The 22,313-nt window shown below is 51.6% G+C and overlaps 1 protein-coding gene across 5 annotated transcripts in view; it reads right to left on the bottom strand.

The window, feature by feature from the left end:
• P2RX7 (purinergic receptor P2X 7) overlaps nucleotides 1–11,880 on the bottom strand; it is a 37,470-nt gene extending 25,590 nt beyond the window's left edge. The window contains exons 1-4 of one of the 5 annotated variants that reach the window (XM_016149664.2): nucleotides 2,747–4,473; nucleotides 2,398–2,566; nucleotides 1,606–1,697; nucleotides 1,223–1,291 (exon numbers count right to left, since the gene is read on the bottom strand). In XM_016149664.2, coding sequence (XP_016005150.2) covers nucleotides 1,223–1,291; nucleotides 1,606–1,638 — 102 coding nt within the window. In that variant the 5' untranslated portion in view covers nucleotides 1,639–1,697; nucleotides 2,398–2,566; nucleotides 2,747–4,473. The other 4 variants (XM_016149662.2, XM_016149661.2, XM_016149663.2 and 1 more) reach the window with 4 other exon arrangements.
• Nucleotides 11,881–22,313: the final 10,433 nt, after the last annotated feature.

Raw genomic sequence — 22,313 nt, forward strand, 5'->3', positions numbered from 1 at the left:
GCGACCTCGGCCCGGTCACTGAAGCTCTCTGAGCCTCAGTTTCCTCATCTGTATAAGGAGGTCGAACAGATTTGTCTTCAGTGGTGGTCGTGAAGATTAAATGAGCATTACTGACAGATACCAAGGGGACGTTAGCTTGGTGCTAAGTGTAGGTAGAAATGACGCTGAAGACGGTGGGCAGTGGGGGGCAGCATGTGTACTGTGAGCTCTCGGACACTCAGAAGTCTAGACCCTGTCACCTGAGTGGGCTGACGAGCCAGACCCACGGGCAAGGCTGGTCCTCCCACAGGCAGGAGAGCCGCTTGACGGGGCCACGGCACTGCGCCCCTCGGTGTCGGCATGGTCCCTGGGGAAGCTCAGGTCTGTCACCCGAGAGGGAGACGGCGGGAGGGCGCGGGGAGCAGGTAATGCCCAGTGACACCCCGCTACCGATTAACTGACCAGAAGAGCTCCTTCTCCTCTCAAAGAGCAGGGAGCAGGACCAGGGAGGGGCAGACAAGGACAAAGACATTTCCACAGGGAACAGTGTTTTGCAGAAGGAGGTCGGGGAAGGTTGAAAGTGCGAAGAGGGCCAAGCCAAGCTGGGCAAGACCGCGTGGGCAGTGGCGGGGGGACAGGGAGCGTTCGCCTGATGTGGAGGCTAACACCGAGACGCGGGCGAAGAGGCAAACTCGAGCCGACTGGCCGCCCGGGCCCTGCCGCCGGCTCGCAGCCATGCTGGGGAGACGCCGGCAAAGAGGATATACCTGCCGCTGAGCTCGGCTCTGCCTCCGGCAAGCCGGGCGACCCGGGGGAAGTACTTAACCTCTCTGATCTGTGTTCCGACCTGTAAACGAGGCCTGGGAATGCTGTTACCCTCCTAAAGTCGTCATGAGGCTCCACTAGATTGTGAAACGCTGCCCACGTGCCGTAGATGTGCATCGCCATGAGCCGTACGGGGCGAGTGATGGGGGAAGAAGGCCTCCCGCCTGCACAGGCCCCAGTGCGGGGGCTGGGCACCGAGGGCACAGACCAAGGTCGGGCGGCTGCAGAGCGGGAACCCCAACGTCTTCTCACCCTCCTTCCGCCCCGACCTACGCCCCACAAAAGAGGCTCGGTAAGCATTTGTGAGCCCAAAGACGCCTGGATCTCCATTTCCACTTCCTCTGACCTACTTCCTCTGACCTGTACCTCCCCCAGGAACTCTTATCACCTATCAGGCCGCTCTGGGTTCTCTCCTTACCTCAGGACACAGCTTCTGCTCCTGGCCTTCTGTCTTGAGAAAGTTTGTCATCACAAAGAAGGAATTTCCCTGCCGAGAAAAGGAGAGATGTCAAAGGCAAAGCCCCTGAGAACAGGACTGCTTAACCACAATAATCTGGCTTGCTAAGTGCCCGGGGGCGAACCTTTCTGCTCTTCTGAGCTGCAGCCTAGAAATCAGGGTCCTGAGCAACTCGGGGCGACACAGAGGGCTTCATATCAAAGCTGGATGAGCCGCCCTGCGGAGCAGAGGGGGAGCAGAGGCACACTCCAACTGATGGAGTACTCATTTCCATCCCGGCCTCAAAAGCAGCCTTTTCATTTTTTGGACACAGTAAAATCCCATTAAACTGGAGCTCAGGAGACCTGGGGAGGTAGAAGTGGGGGTGTTGGCTTCATCAGAATGCAGTTGAGATCATCCGGGACTGTAGTTGAAGGGCAATAGGGCGTGCCACCACCTGGGAAGGAGCCAGAGATTTTAATGACCCAGTGCTAGAAACGAGCAGGCAGCAGCTTGGGTTTTACGGTTTTGCAAGGTTTTCCAGCTCCCCGAGGCTGCCAATGTGCCCTTTTGTCCCTCCCGTCCCCCGTCTGTTCCTCAGTGCTCTCGACCACACTTGATTTCTCCTTTTTGACAATTCTAATTTCATTTCCTCTTCTTGCAAATTGAGACAGTTACTAAGGCCTTTCTATGATCCACACACCCTTTCTTTCTTTGTCATCTTTCCTTTGTACAAAACCCCACCCAAGAGTGTTTTTTCCGGAGACATTTCTGTTGATAAAATGCCACACAAACAATATAGAAGGGCTGGTCCTCTCCAGGCAGGACGTTCCCTGCCCTTCTAGGCAGACCTTGCTGACTCGATGGCCCTGTTTCTAAAAGGCAGCGTGTAAATCGAAGTGTGAGTGAATCGAATCGTGTTTTAAATGCACCAGGACACACTGCTATTTTGAGAAACCCCACGGGACTTGCTAGAGCAAAGAAGCATCTCTTTGAGCTGTTGGATCTGACCCAATTTTGCAGTTTTTTAGGTTTTCTCAGTTGGGATTTTCACAGAGCTTTTAAAATAGGGCCGATGTTTTTCTGGAGTAAGGCTCTAGGTCCCAGGGGAGGGGGGCGGGGCCCTGGAGGGAGGATGCCGACAGGTGGTCACCTACCTGCAAGGGGAAGGTGTAATCCGCGGTGTCGAAGACGGTCTGCGTCTCCTTCTCCATCCCGTCCTCCATGATCACCTCTCTCACCTCCGCTATGCCTTTCACCTTGGTGTGCACAGAGCTGACGACGGGCTCTTTCCGTTGGTACAGCTTGTCACTCACCAAAGCGAAGCTAAGTGGCGGACACAGACAAGCGTCAATGGCTTTTCTCGCGGGAGGCGCCGTGCAGGGGTTTCGAAGGCAGGGGCTGAAGGCCGCCCCCATTCCGACCCCAGCTTTGCTGCGCGACTCTGGGCAAGGGACTCGCCCTCGTCCTCCTTAGCTGTAAGACAGGCAGCATGGTCACACCTACCTCGCGGGGTTGTTGTGAGGATGAATTTCGGTCCGCGTGTGAACTCCTCGGCATTGCGTCTGGCACACAGCGCTCACTAAACTGTCGTCCTAATGCCAGCCTCTAGTATTGCCTAACACAGACCCTAATTTTCAGGACAGCTTCTCAGATACCAAAGTGAACCCCACATCGGTCCGCCAGCCCTCGTCTGGGGCTCAGGAATACATCATCTGTCTAAGGGTGGGTCAGCCACCAGTTCTCCAGAAAGACACACCTGGTTTGTAAATAATACTGATAATAGGAACCGTCATTGAGCACTTGATACCTGCCAAATACGGTACAGCCATCCTCTCCTTTAATCCTCGCAATAGGAGAAAGTTACTGTAATCTCCTTCCATAAACCGGAGAATGGTCTCAGAGAGGTGAAGGAACTTGCCCAAGGTCACACAGATAGTGGCAGATCTGAGACTTGCGGGTCTCCCTGAGGCCCAGAGCCAGACCTCTTAACCAGGTGTGCTATACTTGTTCACACAGGACGTAGCTCCGAGGTGTCTGGTTTCCTGTTTTTGGTCAGTTCCTTAGCTATTAATACCTTATTTAGAATATGAATCTAAATCGTTATGGTGGGAACTAGAAGAAGAAAGTGGAATTGATCGTTGAAAATGGTAGCTTCCACCCCCTTTTGTCTGCTTTCCCTATCTTCCATTGCCCCGGATAATGAAGAGCCGATTCTAGATGCTCGTTTGTTCATTCGGCATGTATTTATTTGGTCTCTTGCCTCTGCCTAGCCCCTCATGTGTGAATGCTATTAGGACATCCCAGCCAAGGGCGGCCTTCTGGGAGCTGACCTTGGCAAAGAGTGGGCCAAGAGGTAGCCCCTGCTGTCCTCAGCAGAGGCTGTGACATTATAATCATCCAGGGAGCTCTCAAAACTGCAGCCCCTAGCCCCAGCCACTCCGGTTCAGTGGGTCTGGGGAGTGCTCCAGGTACCTCTATAGTTTTTTAAAGTTCCCCAGCTGATTCCGATGTACAGCCAGGGTCGAGAGCCCCTGGGAGACTCTCGAAAAGACAACTCCCCTTGGGCAACATGCAGTCCACTCGAAGAGCTAGCAGGTCCGCTCGTGGGCGTGTGCCCTCGAGACACCCTCGCACGTGCGCCCCAGGAGTCGTGCTCAGCAATGTTTACAGCAAGCAGCATTCGTAAGAGGGAAAACTGGAGGCGACCTAAGCATCCCCGAACGTCGAGTGGGCACCGTAATTGTTGGATTCGTACGATGGGGCGCTCTACAGCCGTGACGAGTGGAGAGCCGCTCGCGTCCACGCGGAAGCAACATCACGCGGGGCAAACAAAGCGGGCCGCAGTGCGCGGCTCGAAGGAAGAGTCTGCAGTGCCCCCCCTATCCCGGCGACTGGCCAGCAGGTCTCCCCCAGCTCACACAGCCGCTCGACTCACGCAAGCCCTGCTGCCCGGCTCCCTTTCTGCACCAAGAAGCTACAACTTTGTGCATCCCGAAGCCGGCAAAGCCGCTGGCCCCTGGAGCAAACAGGGCCATGCAGTGGTTGGCGTTTGCCTGCGCTTTACAGTAAACGTAGGGCGAGAGGACCGGGGGGCAGAAAACTGAAGAGAATCTGGGAAGGCGAAAGAGGCTAGTGCAGGGGGAGCCTGAGCCGCAAAGAGGGCTGTGGCGGGGGGAGCAGGGGGCGCGGATGGAGAGCGAGGTCAGCCCGTGGAGCCCTCGCTAGCACACCGCTCCCGACTCACCAGATGTAGACGACAGTGCCCGCGGTAAAGAGGTTCCTCAGAGTGCCAATCCAAACGCTCTGAATGTGAACGGCTTTCCGGACTCTCACAGACCGGCACACCAGGGGGAGCTGGCCCAGCCCCGGCATGGCAGGTGTGGGGAGCCTCAAAGCGTGGCGGGGAGGAAGTAGCTCGTGACAAAGCCTGGCCCTATCTGACAGCTCCTAGGCTCACTGAGCAAAGGTAACTCTAAAGCGAAAGGACATGACCCGAAAGTGAACGACCTCCCATCTGGTTAACCAGTGCCTAACTCCGGGCCAACAGATTTTTTTTTTGTGTGGGCCCCTAAGAGAACCGTGGGCCTTGGGCACTCTGCCATCTGTGCCTCTTGGAAAAGTTGGGCCTGCAGCCTGTACTTCTTGAATGTGAAATCCCAAGAGAAGAATCAGATTATGTCCATCCCTGGTCCACTCGGCTGTTGGGGGGAGGTCAGCAAGGGGCCAAGGGCCGCAAGGGATGTGCCGAGAAGAAAGCGAGCGAGAGCCTGGAGCCCCAAGGTGACTTAAATACCAATTGTGTCAATCACCCATTGCTGCTGTGGCAAATTACCACGAGCTGAGTGGCTTAAAAGAACATGGGTTTATGCTCTTACAGTTCTGGGGGAGTCCGATGTCTCTAATCAGTCCTACAGGGTAAAAACGATGGCCGGGCCGGTTCCTTCTGGAGGCTCCGCGAGAGCACCTGGTCCTCACCTCTTCCAGCTTCCAGAGGCTGCGTGCCTGGGCGTTCCCGGCTCACAGCCACGCCACCCCAGCCTCTGCTCCTTGCCACATCTCCTTTCTCTAACTCTGACCCTTCTCTCTCTCTCTCTCTCTCTCTCTGTTTCTCTCTGTCTCTGTCTCTGTCTCTCTCTCTCTCTATTTTTTAACAGTGGAAGTCATCCACATATTTTTATTGAATTTCCCCATTTCTGGGGATACTTCCATTTTTAACTAAGCTTGCTCTTTCACACTGCAGAGCCTCTAGTCTTCTCCTGAGGTGGAGGAGTGACCGTCCCCTGCCTACAAAAAGTCGAAGAGATGATCTGCAGTTCTAACTGCTTTTCACGTGGCTTTAAACCAAACAGTCCAACGAGTGTATCCTCCCGCTCCACTTCTCAGCACGGCCAGTGTCACCACTTCCTGAGGCCTTGGGAGATTCCGTGGAGCAAACCGGGTGTTTTCTCCAGAGGTTTTCTATTGCCAGCGTAGGTTTGAGCCGCCTCAGGTCTGTTAATGTGAGCTTCACCCAGCTATTCTCCAACTTCTCAAATATTTGTGTCTTCTCTCCCATCCTCCCTGCTCCGTGGATACCTTCCCAAAACCGAGCCGCACCCTCCTCTCCCACGTTGCCAGGCACGTACTTGCACAAGGACCTTTTCACACCTAAGGTAAATTTCACATCTTAAGATAAATTTCTGGATGTGGTCATTCTGCATCTCAAACCACAAACATTTGACTCGTTCCATGCTTCTTCCACTAGCAAAGCAAGAGTACGTGCACCATCTCTTACGAGGACCTTGGCAAACAAGAGTGTGGTCATGTGGGCTTGGCCGAGATAGTAAAGGGTCTGGACAATGTGTTGGGGACTCGTGGCCGGAGGGATTGGGGCTACTGTTTTTGAAGAAGCGGAGAAATACAATAGCCGGGTGCAACGTCTGGGGAGTATCAAGCAGCAGAGGGAACCACAGGGGAGAACTCCCTCTCACCAGAGGGGGAAGTCGCAGAGAGATTTTGGCTCAGTGTGAAGAAGTAACGTCTAACAATGAGAACAGTCCCAGAACAGAACAGGCTCTCCTTCTTGTTGCTGGTTGGTGACAGCGAGGACGATGATGGGAATTTCCATTTCTCTCCTCCCCTCCCTCTCTCCCATCTCCTCTTCATCTGCATTTCGGCATCATTTCCCATCTTAGAAATAAACCCTCCAGCGACCCCACATTCTTCTCCTACCGCTTGATGCCTCTCTTCTCCTGGGTAGCCAAGTGCCTTGAAAGAGTGAGTCACCCGCACCATTTCCGCATCTCCATTCACTCCTCCACCCACTCCAGTCTGGCTCCCGCCCCCTCCCCCGAAGCTTCTCTTGCCAAGTAAACAACAACTCCATCTTCACTAAATCTGATAGACACGCAGCAGCAGTCCTGATCTGGGAGCTCTCAGCAGCATTCGGGACCGATGATCACGCACCACCTCCCTCCCCTCTGCCCTGAGCTTCCCAGAATCCACGGTCTCCTGACTTTCTTTGGATCCCTGTGGCCATCCTTCGGAGGCTCCTTCAGGGACTTCCGTGCTCCAAATCACTGGATGGTTAGCATTTCTCAGGGGTCTGTTCTGAGCCCTCTTGCTGGTCAGCTGCAGCTACTTCCACGGTTCTAGTTGCCTTGTACACGCTGATGGTATACAAATCTGTATCTCCAGCTTCAGATTCACATCTCCATCTGAGGATCTACATTTGTATGTCCCATAGATATGTCAAACTACATGCCTTCAGTTCTGAACTCCTCTTCCACCCCAAATGGGTTTTTTTTTTTATTTCCTATTTTGTACCCCGTTAAGTTCTTCCACCACACATCAGTTGCCCAAGCCGGAAACCTGGCACACTCCTAAGTCATCCCTTCGCTGTTTACCCCTCATTCGTTCTTTTGTTTTATCTTCCTAATGTTATTCAGATTCATCTGCTTCTCTACCACTGTCACCTCCTTGGTCCAAGTCACCAAGAACTTTCACCCAGATCACCCACTAGCCCCTCACATGGTCTCCTTTCCTCCATTCGTTTTCCTATCTCCTTCATGCCCAGGCTCCTCCCACACCCCCCACCTGCATACAGCCAGCCGCCCATGACCGTGGGTGCTGTGATCTTCTCCCAAGAGAATAAATCTGTGAAGAGTTTCGGGGCCATTTGGGAAGAGAGTTCTGGGGTCCTGCGTGCCCAGAGCCTGGTGGGATGGAGGACCGCAGCTCCGGATGGGCACATTCTGCCCTGTGGCAGGCAGACTCCCAAGGTGACCTGACATACACGCCCTGCCTAATCCCCCCAAACTTTCAATATGATGAATATACTTTCATGAGTAGGTTGTATTGTACTGTTGGACTTAAGATAGGAATATCGTCTGGGTGGGCCTGAAGCAATCGCATGAGCCCTTTAAAAGCAGCAAGTTTTCTTTGGCTTGTCCCAGAAGGGAAGTGAGATTTGACACATGAAGACGATTCATTGTGTCATCACGGGCTCGAACGTGGAGAAGACCACAGGGCAAAGAATGCAAGTGGCCTCTAGGACCTGAGAGTGGCCCTGGGCAGCCGGCCAGCAACGAAACAGACCTCTCGACCCTACCATCGCAAGGAATCTAATTCTGCCAACAAGAACGAGCTTGGGAATGAATCTTTTTCCCTCGTGCCAAGATGAGAGCTCAGCCCAGCTGACACTTTGATTCCAACCTTGCGAGTCCCCAAGCAGGGAACACAGTCATGCTACCCCCAAACTCCTGCCCTACAGAACTGTGAGGTACTAAGTGGAGGTACTATGGTGTTTTATGCCGCTAAGTTTGTGGTACTTGGTCAAGCAGCAATAGAAAACTATCACAGCCCCAGAAGCCCCTTCCTCCACGGGAAGCTCGCAGCCGGGAGAGAGCTCCAATGAGCCCTCTATAGCATGGGCTCCAGGGAGGTGGCCCCCATGGTATAGGTCAAGGCCGGAGCTGCCCCCGTGAATTCCCAAAGACGGTTTCCGCCCACGCCCACCACCTCGTGGTATCCCCTGTGTGCTAGAGCATTGCACGGCACTTAACATTTGCAAAGCTTGGTTCTCACGTCTTTGTCCTAGCTCCAAGGGAGGCCAGGAAGTCAGGCCGTGGCATCTAGTCGAGAAGTGATCTATAACATGGGACTGCCCCATAGTTACGCTGTTCAAATCGTGATCACCGTGAGATCACATTTTTTTGTCTGTCTCTTCCCCCCCGCTCCCCGCCCGGCCCCACCACTTGCTTTTTCTATTTCTTCTTGCGCCAGAATTCTTCTTTTCTAAGGAAAAACCACTGGATGTGGTTCAGGTCGGGTTCATTCAGCTTTGCCGCCCTTTCGCTGCTTCCTGCCGCAGGAGTAACCACATGACCCAGGGCTGGCCAATCAGGTGACACCATGCTTTTGGCCTTGGCAATTGTTTAAGGGATGGAAAGGCAGCTCAAGTTCAACAAATCAGTCTTTCTTGGAACTCCCTTGCTAGAGCTTCTATCAGGAAAGACTTGTTTTTTCCTCTGCAGTTGCTGGGAGGGGAAAATATGAGGTTATAACTGTGCTATGCTATAAAGGGAGGCTATTCAAGAAAGCCAAATAGAGCCAAGATATGGAGAGAGAGAGAGAGAGAGAGACAGAGAGAGAGAGAGAGAGAGAGAGAGAGAGACACCCAGCTCTGATAACACAGTTTGAATGTTTATAACTATCTGTGTCTGCAGACAGCTCCTTCTCTTCCGCCGTGACAATAATTGATGTGACAATAATTCCCCTTTGTGGCTTGGTGGCTAACCTGAGTTAGGTTTCTGTCACGTATCCAAACAGTTCTGACTAATACAGGCCTCCTCAGCACCCGTCCACACACTTCTGCAACCCTGGAAGCTGGGGCCACTTGACGCTGCATGCCCTGTAGACCCTGCTCTTGAGTCTAGATCTGAACTTGGTTGTGGGGATTATGAGAAACTGATCAGCCTCTTGTCTTATTTTCTCTTTCCCAGCCCCTACCTTGTACCCCAGTCTCAGTAACTGATGCATTGTCTTACTTCATTATCCTGGCCTTTTGCCTTTTCTGCCCTAGTACGGACTGAACCCAGAACTCCATGGCCAGGACTCACCCCCCCACTGCTATATCTCCTGAAATGTATCTGAGGCTGTCTAGATTCCCGGCTATGGTCCACACCACTCCTGTTTGATGCAAAAAACCTCCCGGGTCCCTGTGCATCACGGGTCTACCCACTTAACAGACGCCCAACCCGCAGTCATGTCAACATGAGACCTCACAGCACCATTTAAGGCGGCAGTTCTGACGCTGTGTTCCATGGGACTTCATTCAGTGAGATGCACATCTTCCATTAGCATAAGGGCGAAAAGCAAAGCTGGCGATATTTTTCTTTGGTTTTATAATTTTAAAATATAAATAATGGAGAAGCATCTTACATGGGGTTACCTTCTAAAGTCAGCACTTAAGGTAAAAATTGCGTCTCATCAAAAAAAATTGCCTTTGCTAAACCCTTACATTGTGCACAAAGTGTAGCAAACAGACCTTCCAACCCCCAGTGGGTCCATCAGAGCCAATTTTCTACCGGCTCTGGAACAAGTTGCGGTTTTTCCAGTTTTGCTCCAGGCGAAGGTGAAGAAGTTGGCTCATTTTCAGGAACACATCGGGTGAAAGCTACGTATGTAGATTCACAGGGAGGGCGGCAAAATGCTCACTCTATGAGAAGAACAGAGACGGACTGAGGGAGCCTCGACTCCAGCACCCCAACTCACACTTAGTCCGGGCATCTGGCCGCTGGGTCGTGGCACTGTTTAAATTGTCCTCCCCCTTCATGCTCCCATGGGACATGCGCACCTGAACTCGAGGGAATTAAATGCACCATGTGAAAGACAAATATTTATCCTTGTGAGGTGTTCTCATAATGATCTGTCCTTATATATGTAATAATCTGCTTTCAAGAAATTGTGTGCTGGGCCCACGAATTCCAGTAAGTTACATCATCTGTCACATGGAATTGTGACGTATGATCTATGTATTGACACACGAGGGAGCATTTACTAACTATGCTTTTCATCGTTGGTTCCGTGATATCTGAGCTGATCAATGTGCCTTATTTTAGAATTCTAACATATCCGTTTATTTTTCAATATTTGTTACATAGTAAACATGAATCAAATAATAATCATCCTAATGATTAATATCAATAAGAAGAATTAACACTCAGTAAGGGTTTGCCCTATGCCAAGTATTTTTCTAGGCGTTTGGCATTTATTAACTCATTTAATTCTCACCACAACCATCATCCCCATTTTACAGATAAGGAAACGAAGGCTCAAAGAGGTGAAAGACTTTTGGATCCACCTTTTCAGATCTCAGATCCCAAGTTTGGGTGCAGTTACCTTGGCGGTCAAAGGAGAGGATGTACTGTATGTCAAAGCACCTATTATATTCAGAAAGGTTATTTTAAAAACTAGCTACCATTTGTAGAGCTCTTACCCTGTGCCCGGCATTGATGAGGGCTTGCATGCCTTTTCTTGTTTAGTCATCCCAACAGCTGTATGAGCTGATGCAGAAACTGAGGCTCAGAGAAGTTAAGTGATTTGGCCCAAGAAACGTAGCCAGAATTATAAACTTGTTTGCTCCAACCCTTAGCTAGTAAACTACGCCATCTCCCTATATCAGTGCAAGTTCTCCTCCTCCTCCTCCTCCTCCTCCTCCTCATCCTCATCATCATCATCACGAACAGCAAGGGGGCATTAGCCATTAGGCAAATGTGAGTAAAACCACCAGCAGATACCACCCCACATCGCACTAGGATGCCGATACTTCAAGACAGGCAATAGCAAGCGTTGGTCAGAACATAGAGAAATTGGAGCACGCGTTGCTGGTGGGAATATGCATTGGTACAGCCGCTATGAAAACTAGTTGGGTGGTTCCTCAGAAGGTTGAAAATGGAGTTACCTAATGACCCACCAGTTCCATTCATACCTAAGAAAACTGAAAACACGTTCATGCGAAAACCTGCACACGAATGTTCATAGCGGCACTATTCATAATCGCCCTGAACTGGGAACAGCCCGCAGGAGTGATGACTCACGCAGTTGCCAGCATTATCACTAGATGTGCCCCGACTTCTCTGCCTCCTCCCTGGGGGACCGGGGTGTTGCCCTGCATCCCCCCGCCTTCCCCAGGCATGCCCTGCCCAGTTCATTCCAGCAGGCCTGGGGTAGAACCCAGAGTGTTGCACCCGCCTCCCGAGGCTTCTTCCCGCAGCAGACGAGAGCCGCTTCCTGCCGCTTCCTGGCCACCCTCGTCCCTCCAGCCTGCGCGTGAGGCACATGTCTCAGGCTTTAAACCCACGGCTTCCCGTGCCGTTGACGACTGCGGAGATTTGGGGTCATCCCCACGCCCCACTTACCTAACGTAGGAAAAGACGATCATGTGGAAGATCCACTTAATGGTGCCATAGTTCATGCTCCGGATCCGGGTGACTTTGTTTGTCTGGTACTGGAAGGCATCACTGCAGCAGGCCAGCATGGCCAGAGGCCTCTCTCCCCACTCGGCTCGAGGCTGCACCGGAGCTCAACTCTCCCAGGCTGGCCACAGCAGGCCCACCAGTACCAGGAAAATGAAACGTCTTGATTCTTAGGAGGAGTCTTTTAAGTTTGAGTTCCTCCAATGGTGGCAGAGTGGGGGCGGGCCCTGGCAGCTGACCAGATGCTGCTGTGGATAAACAAGAGAAGCCAAGTCCTGTAGGCCCGCCTGGCAGATGGCCTTGCCCCAGCCGGCCTCCCCCAGATGCCCGCACAAAGATAGTGTTCAAAGGCAGGGCATTTTTAGAATTTCATTTCCCCTTTTCCTTTCGCCTTTTTGACTCATCTCGGTTTGGTGAAAGGGGCAGCCCTTCAAATGTCAGGAGACCCAGTGCTCCTGTTGTGGCGTGTTCAAATCTAAGACCCACAGAGCCAATTGAGATTAATTATGAACCTTTATTAGCCGGCCAGCGACTGATTCTCCCCACTAGAGAATCGGCCCCGAGCTTCCAGAGGAGGCGGCTTATATAGCCTAAAACCATGTCTTGGTGGGCTTTGATTACGCAAGCAAGCAGATTACAGAAGCAGATGCTGGCTGTTAGCATCTACTACAAAGAAATATGGTTTCAGGTGGACAGCTTTGTTATCTGTACCCCGGAGGCAACATTGTTTTATTTTCCTCCTTGGGAGCCTCAGAGCTATGTTCTCCTAGGCAGCTGGCGCCTGCAGATATCACTCTCTGCTCTGCCCTTGGGGCTGACTCACTGAGGAATTGATACCAATAACCCATCACAACATATTTTCCAAAGTGGTCAGGGCTGGAATGAAGAGGCGAGATGTGAACAAGGAAGATGTTATTGAAACGCACTTTTACACTGTTACACTTCCATTGTGCCTTAGCGAAGGGCCCAGACCGTTCAGTTGCTTCAAGCCCCATTCAGAGACGAATCGATTCATTTCTATAACCCTTCGTTCAGCCCCAGATGTCTATGAACGCACGCGAATAGAGGTCTCCCCGTTTTTCTCTCCCCCCATTTCCTCACAACGCACTGGTCTGTGGATGGGGGTGGGATCAGATTTGCTGATAAGGAGCTGGGTGCGGGGGGACTTTATTTCTATGCTGGACATTTCCTGTGTGACCCTCTGGGTCCTCTCTCCGTCTCGCCCTGTACCTCGGGGGCCCACCCTAGACCTAGGCCGGTCAGCCCGAGGCCACCAGGAACAAACTCACCGTCCAACAAAGCCGGGTTTTGACCCAGTCAGTGATATTGGAGGAGTTGTGGGCATCACCAACATAGACAGTTTTCCTAGGGTTTGGGGGAAGGTGGAGTTTCCATTAAATTTAAGTGAAAGCCGGTTTTGACAGGCTCAAAGCAAAAGTAAGTTTTGCGTGAGATGGCCAACTTCAGATCTAGACTGCAAAGTGGACCCAGTGCCCCGTTTCCTGGGAAGCGATAAAGCTGATGGATGTCGAATGCCGGGTCCCGGAGGCCGTTTCTCTGTGGCGCGGGGACCCGGCTCCTCCAGGCGGAAGTGGAGTATGTCATCCTCGCCGACGCAGTTTCAGAGAGCAGGGTTCCTGATGGTCTGTGATCTTAGAGGCTGGCGTTTCTCAGTGAGTCGGAAAGCAGGAGTCGCTCGAGGATGGGGGATGTTAATCACCTGACAGCTACAGAGAAATATTGTTATTTTTTGCAGTTCGATTTCCAGCAGAAATCTCCAGGCGGAGTTTTCCTTCTCCAGTCTGAGCTGAACGTCACCTTCCTGCCCATGTGCTCTGGGGGCTCCGTCACCTCCCGGCTCCCAGGTCTGGAGCCTCCTGGCTCCTCCTCCCAGTTGCACATGGCAGGGCCCTGGGCACTACACCCTCCTGTCCCTTCAGGGCTAGGGCCATGAGGGCTCCCTGCTGTCGGCAGCCCCCGGGGACTCGCCATCCCTAATTGCTTTCTCTTAACTCCTCTGACACCTTGATAAGTGGCCCCACCATTGGCTACCCCGCCAGAGTCCGCCATCACTTTCCTGCCCGGACTCTGAAGGTGCGGTAATCTTCATCTGTAACAAGAGGACGTCCACAGGACTCCCGCTAGGGCGGCCCAGCCTGGCGGTTAGAACATTGGGTGCTGAAGGACTAGCTGCCCAGTTTCCAATTCTGGTGTCACACCTTACCACCTCTGTGACTGAACAACGCTGTTTATGCTGTTTGTTTGTTCATTCATTCATTCATTCATTCATTCCCAAGAGCACCAGCCGCTAGCGGATACAGCAGTGAACAGGCAGACCACCCAGATGTCCATCAACAGACGAATGAATAAACAAAGCATGGCCTATCCACACAACAGAATACTCTTCAGCCGTAAAAAGGAAAGAAGTATTGACACTTGCTACGACTTAGGTGAACCTTGAAAACATGCTAACCTGCAGAAGCCAGACACAAAGGCCACGATATGGTGTGACTCCCTCTGTAGAGAATGTCCAGGACAGGCAGGTCAGCTCAGTGCTGCCCTTGCCACCCGCCTACGACGCGTCCTTTGTCCTGGCCGTGCCCTCCCCGCTCTGCTCCCTCAGCCCTCCGTCCACAGCCCCCACGCCACCCCACGGACACTGTTCTCGGTGAGCTTACTGGAGAACTCTCAGTTGCTAGCTTTAGTGGATATGTTTTATTCCTTATTTCACTTAAGCTTCGGGACACCTTTAACCCCGTGACAACTCTCTACTTCTTGGAGCAATCTTTAACCTTGATTCCCACGACTCCTCTGAGTTCCATCTTCTCCTGGTTCCTCATTTTTTACCTCTGCGACTCTTTGTCGTCTCTTTCTTTTTCTCTTCTCCCCTTAGCGGTCCGTTTGAGTGAATTCTGCCTCGGCATTTGTTATGCTTCTGTCATGCAGGATAGGGCAGGCGATGCCGTAATAACAAGCAATACTACAAATCTCCTGGACTAAACACACTATTGGTTTGTATCTCAACCACACTAAACGTCAGTCATGGGTCACCCATCTCTGCTCATCGTAGTCACTCAGAGACCACGGCTCGTGGGACAGCCACTGTCTCGAACTCTTGAGTGAGAAATCTGGCGGGTCTTACGGCAACCTTTAAATGTTCTGAGCTAGAAATAATACACTGCCTTCTCGCTCCTAACCCATCGGTCAAAACGAGTCAGCTGTCCTTATCTAACCACGAGGCACCAGGAAGCGCAATCTTGCCGTACGTCTCCCATGTACCTAGAAACGGGAGAAGCAAAAATATTTGGTGAACAGCATGAGTGACTTTTAAATCTTCCTCCTGGGGAAGTTCGTCCTCACAATTCTTTCACGAATCACCAAATGCTGACACACAGTGCAGTATACCTACGATGCCGTATCGAATCGTGTAAGAAAAGAGAAGCACGTATGTCCGTTGCGTGTTTAACTGCATGGGGAACATAGCTTGAAATGGGGCGTACTACATAATCCTGGGGGCCCAGTGCAAAACGGAAGTGTGGGGTCCTTGATTCAAAATTAAGACTGTCAAGGTGGCGACATCAGGGCATTAAGCCCCGGTCTAAGCGTGGATCCCTGTGCGACAGCAGAGGTTCTGTGTCCACTCAGCTGGCTGTGTCCAGAGGATATACGAGACGGTTTGAGGGGAGGAACTGGGGGATTCGTCAGTGTTTGTCAAGAGGCTTGTTTATCTATCACATATCTATCCATGCATTGCTATTGAAAAAAATCCCTGATAGATTCAAAAAATCTATACCTCCGGATCGAGCCTGCCTTCTGAGCGCCACACCTCTATGGTCCACGAACCAACCTCCAGATCTAAATATCCCGCAGACACTTCAAACCACACCTTCAGAAGGGATCACCTTCCCGCAAGACGACGGTGCAAGGAAGGACCGGAGAGAGGGGAAGAGTGGAGACGGCAAATGTGACTGCCTTTCCCGCCAGCCCGGCTATGAGGGGAGAGAGGCCAGGGTGGTTTTTAGTGGGGGACAGACTCAAGGGAAGATTGGGGAGGGAGTTAGGATGGAAGCGTTTGAGGCATTCAAAGATGTTCGAAGCGGAGCATGGAGATCTGTGGTCCCTGTTGCTTCGTGAAGTAGGAAGCAGGTCTTGAATGGAATGGGAGGGTTCGGGGGCTTGGGTAAATTTCTCAGTCAAGGTTGTGTGTGTGTGTTTCTGGTTACAGGGCAGAAAATCAAGTGATTTTCTTCAGCAGAAAAGGGAGGGGTTTTTTTAGGAACCACAGTTAGATCGCAGATTTCAAATGCAGGAAATGTGGCCCAGCCTTGCAAGAACCTATTAATAGACTCCGAAGCGGTGCCGGTGCCGGTGCCGCAGTGAGGTTGCTCGTTGAGTTCATCTGACGCTGCCCTCCCCGCCCCCCATCCCCGCCTGTCTCCCCGTGCACCCAGCGTGCGTCCCTCTAAACACTGGACTTCCTGGCTTCTCTGAGGACGTGTGACCAAGCAAGGCTATCGCGGTTAAAGGCCCACCGTTCAAGTGAAAGCCCCAGATCACAGACTAATTCCAGAATCCCAGAAGAATGAATCTGATTGGTCTTGCGATGTGCATCTCTGTGCAAAGCGGAAGGGGCAAGAGGGAGGAAGGGGGTCTGCCCAGAGAGGGGGCGTGCGGCACGGAGGCGGCTGGGGTCGGATCCCTGAAGGACACCCATGCCGAGGACACTGAGCAGGGGCAGCAGGGGAGGCGAGGACAGCCAGGAGGGAGCGTGTGCCCGGCAGCCCACAGAGACACCAGTGGCCGCAGGAGACGTTAAGAGCGATTTAAAGCTGGGAGATTGAGGGGCACAAGTGAGGGACGTGACGGATAAATTAACGGGACAGGATGGAGCCAAGGATCAAGCGCAAAGATGAGCGGGAACTTAACGTATGATAAACGCATTTAAAATCAAAGGAGAAATGACTCAAAATGTGAACTCAGAGCAATGGGCGAGGCATTTAGAGGAAGTCGGTGGAGGGAGGAGGGTGTGGGATTCTCACTTTTCATATTTAAAAAGATGCGTAACTGGTCGACCTGTGAGAGAGTCGTCAACTGGGAGCCAAATCAGCGACGCGAAATGGGACGTTCGCGCGGCCGAGCTGTTTGTGTCGCGCACACTGCGTGGTAGTGGGACGTGCACGCGGTGAGCACCGGCGCCCTCGGAGGCGACGCTGCCGCACGCTCACCTGGCCGGCACCGGGTTCTTTCTCCCACGCGGACTCCGTGTTGGCGTCACTACAGCGATGACATGATGGTACCAGACTCCTAATCCCCTTCGGGGGAGGGGACAGTACTTCAGCCAGAATTCACTGTCGTTTCTCCCTTGGGAACTGTTTTCACTGCTAAAACAGCACGTCGAATGTGTGTGTGTGTGTTTTTTTCCCCTCCCCTCTATTTCTCCATGGCAATGTCTCGTTAACGTGTGCTTCTCACCCCCTCCCCCTCCTCCTTCCTTCTCATCACCTAATTCTCATGATAAATTCGTCTACTGCTTAGGGATGTCACAGTTAGGAGAAGGCCCAGTGCCCTGGCATCCAGAAGCGTTTTTCTCTGAGTTCCGTTGAGCCAGTGCTGTCTCATAGGGTGACCGCTAAACTGCACGTGGCTATTTAAAGTCAAACTAGTTAAAACTAAATGAACTTTAAAAATTCAGTTCTTCAGTCACCCTCTTCCAGTGTTCTAAATCCACAGGCGGCTAGTGGCTAAGCACGTTGGACCGTGAAGACAGAGAGCATTTCCGCCATTGTAGAAAGTTCTGTTTGCCACACTGCTGCTGGACTATGCGGGATAGTGGAAAAGGGGGCACAGTGCAGGGGCACGAGGAAAGAAAGGTCGGGCGCGGTCGGATGGCATCTGTTTCCCTTGCGGAACAGGAGGCAGAGCTGCCTGATGGGAGGGTGGGGTGAGGCCGAGGGGTAGGAGCTTCGATGAGAGTGGAGAAGATCTAAAACAGTTGCTATGGCGAACAGGGGCGGAGAGCCAGAAGGGAAAGAGGGAATTCCAGGCGGCCCTGCGTGGTCTGATGCCTGAGGTTATGACGGGCCTGGGGCCTTCCACCTGCAGGATCCTCCTCCTGCCTCGCATGCAGAGACCCACCGGGTCTTGCCGCGGGGTTCAGGCGTTTAGATATCATTCAGGGGTTTAGAATTTGTAATCACTGGGATTCACTGTGTTCCTTATGGTCTTCTCCATTTGTTTCTGAAACTGTGAGCAGAGCTACATCTCTGCCTCTCCTTCTCCCTGAAGGACATTTCCCGGAGGCTCATATCCCTTGCTAACCCCACCCCAACATGGGAAATTCCTCCTTGTCCCCTAACTCAACCCAGGCACAAGGAATAACTGGCTTCACTCCATTTATTCTGGATATAATTGCTCTATCCTTACGGATGATGGATTTCTTTTAATCCCCAAATCTCCCCTCCACTCCACTCCACTCCATTCAAACCCAATACACATGCTCTCCTTGACCACTTCAGGTGATACCGAGGTCTTCTGCAATTCTAAAGGCAGAGGCTGGGACGGTGATTGCATGCCCCCAGGGACGTTTGGCCTGTCTGGAGACATATCAGTCAGCTGTTGTAATTGAGGGAGTACTACTGGCATTTAATGACCAGGGATGCTGTTGAATATCCTACAATACACAGGTCAATCCCTGCTTCCCCCACCCCCCACCTGCCCATGACAAAGAATTGTCTGGTCCAAAATGTCAGTAGTGCCAAGGCTGAGAACCCCTGGTCTGCACAGTATTGGCACCTGAGATGTAAATTCAGTTGTAAACTGTGAAATCGAGGGCCACAATGCAAAGGCACATAGTAGGTGCTCAACGAATGCTTGATAACAACATGAATGAATGAATGAATGAATGAATGCACAAACAGTCAAATGAATGATTGTACCTTTCATGTATCATGTGGCTAAGTGCCTCATATACAGGACTGTGTCACAGTGGCTGTTCAGCTGTTGGTTGCTAACTTGTTCCTGCAAATGTCCCCCTGAGGAGCCGCCTGTGCGCAACTGAGAACGATGTCCCCCGGGCTGGGGCACAGGACAGCCTCGTCGCTGTGGTTTGGGGTCACGATGAGGTGCTGTGGGAAGCCACAGAGCAGGGCAGCAGACTGCGTTCCTCCACGGTGGGATGCAACCATTGTCTTCTCTCTCACGCCCCTTCCCCAACACTCAGCAGAGAAGGGATTAAAGGGCTGAGCTGAGTAGGAGCCTGTGGGGTCAGCTCTGTAGGAAAGGGAGGCAAAAATGAGCCCAGACTAAGTTACTGCTGGAGGGAGGCTTGAGAGCCCGTGAGAATTGGAGACGGGGCGGGCGGTGGGGGCAGGACTCTGCTTTAGGCTGCAGTCTTCCTAATTCATTTATTTAACGAGTGTTTACTGAGTGCCAGCGACTCTTGGGGGAAATGGGCATTAATAAAAAAAAAAAAAACCCAACTCTTCTACCCTCTTGGAGCTTATATTCTAAAGAAACAGGATGAACAATAGATAAGTCAGATATATAGAATGTGAGAGGGTCACGTGCTCTACGGAGAAAAATCAAGCAGGAAAGAGAGAAGTTGTGTTCGAGGTTGAACTTTGTGGTTAATGTGAAGTGAAATTCACACGACATAAAATTAGCCATTGTAAAGTGCACGATTCAGTGATGGTTAGTACTTCCACAATGTCTTGAAACTGCCACCTCTATCTAGTTCCAAAACATTTTTGTCACCTTAAAAGGAGACCCTGTGCCCATGAGCAGCCACACGCCCCCTCCCCCAAAGCCCCTGGCAGGCATCGGTCTGCTTTCAGTCTCTAGAGATTCACCAGCCCTTGGTAGCCGCCGATTTTCCTTCTGTCTCTGTGGATTTAATTTTTCTGGGCGTTTCACATAAACGGAATCGTATATGGTCTTTGGCGACGGGCTTCTTTCGCGTAGTGTAAACGTCTTTGAGGTTCGTCCACATTTCAGCATACGTCAGGAGTTCACTCCTTTCTGTGTCTGAGTAGGTGTGTCGCTGTGCGGCTAGATCACGTTTTATACATCGCTCGTCAGTTGATGGGCACTCAGGTCGTTTCCGCTTCCGGCTGTTGTGCGGTACGTTGCTACGAACACTCTGGTACAAGCGTTCGAGTTGCCGTTTTCAGTTGTTTCTGGAAAAAAAAACTAAGAATGCAATTGCTGGGTCATATGTTTTAAGTCATCGAGGACCTGCCGAACCGCCTTCCATGGGGGCGGCACCATTTTTACCTTCCCACCAGCAATGCGGGGGGGTTCCAATTTCTCAGCACCCTCACCTACACCTGTTAGTTTTCATTTTGTAAATAATAGCCATCCTAGTGGTAAAGAGGTGATGCCTCACGCAATTTTGATTTTCATTTCCTAGTACACATCATTGGGTGTGGAGCGTTTTTTTTTTTTTTTTTTTTCATGTGCTCCTTGGCCATTTGTGTATCTTTTTAGAGAAATGTCTATATAAGTCCTGTAACGCAGGGTCTTGAACGCGCACTTGGGTTTGGACTTTCGAAAGAACCACAGGGAGGAACAGAGGGGTGAGAAATGCCGTTTAGTTCTCACGAGGCAGGGCAGAAAAAGCAGGGTTTTGTATGCACAGGAGCAGCGGTTATCCCGTTGGGGGAGCAGCCGCAGCCTCGCCTCAGGCCTCGCCTCAGGCCTTGCCTCAGGCCTCAGAAAGACTGAGCAAGACGCTTGCCGCTTGCCATGGGAGCAGGCTCCAGGGAGCAGGCTCCCGTGGAAGCTCTTTGAGTTCTGCTGCCTTGGCTGGGGTGAGGGGTGGAGGGTGGGAAGGGCTATGTTCGGAGTTAACCCTGCCAGTCCTTTGCCCGCTTTTGAATTGGGTTCTTTGTCTTTTTGTCATTGAGACGTCAGAGTGTGGTCTGTGGACATATCACCCCGAACACACCTGATTTTGTCTGATCTCGGAAGCTAAGCAGGGTCGGGCCCGGTTAGTACTTGGATGGGAGATGTAAGAGGGTGTGTGTGTTGGTGTGGGGGGCAGGATTGAACTTTTTGGTCAGAAAAGGCCTCCCTGAGAAGGTGACTTTTACGTGAAGATCTTAGGAGGGCTCGGGAGCAGTAAGTCTGGGAAAAGCATCGCAGGAAGAGGGAACAGTGAATCCAAAGGCCCTGAGGCAAGATCCTGGAGGGTGTCGGCAGATTGTCCACACCTCAGCTCGCCCTCGCTCTTCAGCAAGATACTTAACATCTCAGGGCTTCCGTTCGCTCATCTGTAAAATGGCGATAATAATTGTGCCTACCTCACAGCGTTCTCACAAGAATTAAATGAAACGACACACCCAGCCAGAGCCTGGCACATAGCAGTGCTCGGAAATGTGGGGGGTCAAACGCAGATCAGGAGGACTTCAAATCCCGCGGCCTCCAGCAAGGGAATAGTTTACAGGACTGTCTAGCCTGACCCCAGCTACCATGTACTTGACTCTACTCGCTTGACCCAGGCTACCATGTACTTTATTCTACTCAAGTTTTGAAAAGCCTAATTTATTTATACACTAACACGAAGCAGGGGGACTACAGTCTGGATGCCAGCTTTCGCCAGGTCACCGTGGGCTGGTTTCTTAACCTTTTCGAACTCAGTTTCCTCACTTGTGCCTCGATGTTGTGGACAGGGTTGAAGATCATATATGGGTCAAGAGGAGAGCTGCTCGAAAAACTTCCCTCTTCGTTGTATGTCTGCCCAGTAAATATCATTTGGGACATTCCCAAAATACAGGATTACTTTTCATTATGTTTCGACAGAAACTGCTGTGATGATTTACTTTGGTTTTTGTTGTTGTTGTTTTTGTTTTGTTTGGTTTGGTTTTGGTTTTGGTGGCAGTTAGAATGTGGGTTTTGGGGCACAGGCCGGAGTTCAGGTGCCAGCTCCTGTGCTTACAAGCTGTTGGACCCTGGGAAAGTGTCTTGACCACCCTGGTCCTTAGGTCCCGGTCCACCTTACAAAGCAGTTGTAAGGGCCCGAGACCATTTTTGTACATCACCCAGCAGCCAGCAGAACTCTGGCTGGCTACACACTGGTATGAAGAAAAGGGCGGGAAGTCCAAGCAGTTTGGATGGCGAGGGAGAACAAGACAGAAAAATCCTAATAAGACTATCTAGAAAAGCTCCTGAGAGCCTAGCTGAGCGAAACCATAATGGGTGAGTTTCCAGTCCTCGTTTTTCTCCCTCTAGAAAGAGTTAAGAGTCAGGAGTCTCAGATTCGGAACTCTACTCTGTCCTCGGCTAGCTCAGTGCCCTCTGCCAAGTCCCTTCCCCTTTCTGCACCTCAGTTTCCCAGGGGTCGCTCTCTACAGACCCCCCTTCCTCTCTGAAACCACCTGTGGCGCTGCTACTGACCAGCAGAGGGCAGCGATGCATCGACATTCGTCAGGAGTCTGTGCCTCAAAGTTCAGGTTTCACTGTTGTGTAATCTTCTGACCCTGGACTAGAGAATTGTGGTGCAATAACAATAGTGGTATATGATTCTCTTTTTTTAAAGGTCCTTATTTTATACTCAGTGCACAGGTAGAATGAGGTCTTGCTACAATATGCAAATGGGGAAGGAGAGCCTCGGAAGC

Source organism: Rousettus aegyptiacus, unplaced genomic scaffold (assembly GCF_014176215.1).
Source record: "Rousettus aegyptiacus isolate mRouAeg1 unplaced genomic scaffold, mRouAeg1.p scaffold_m13_p_5, whole genome shotgun sequence".
In the NCBI taxonomy this organism is placed as follows: domain Eukaryota; kingdom Metazoa; phylum Chordata; class Mammalia; order Chiroptera; family Pteropodidae; genus Rousettus; species Rousettus aegyptiacus.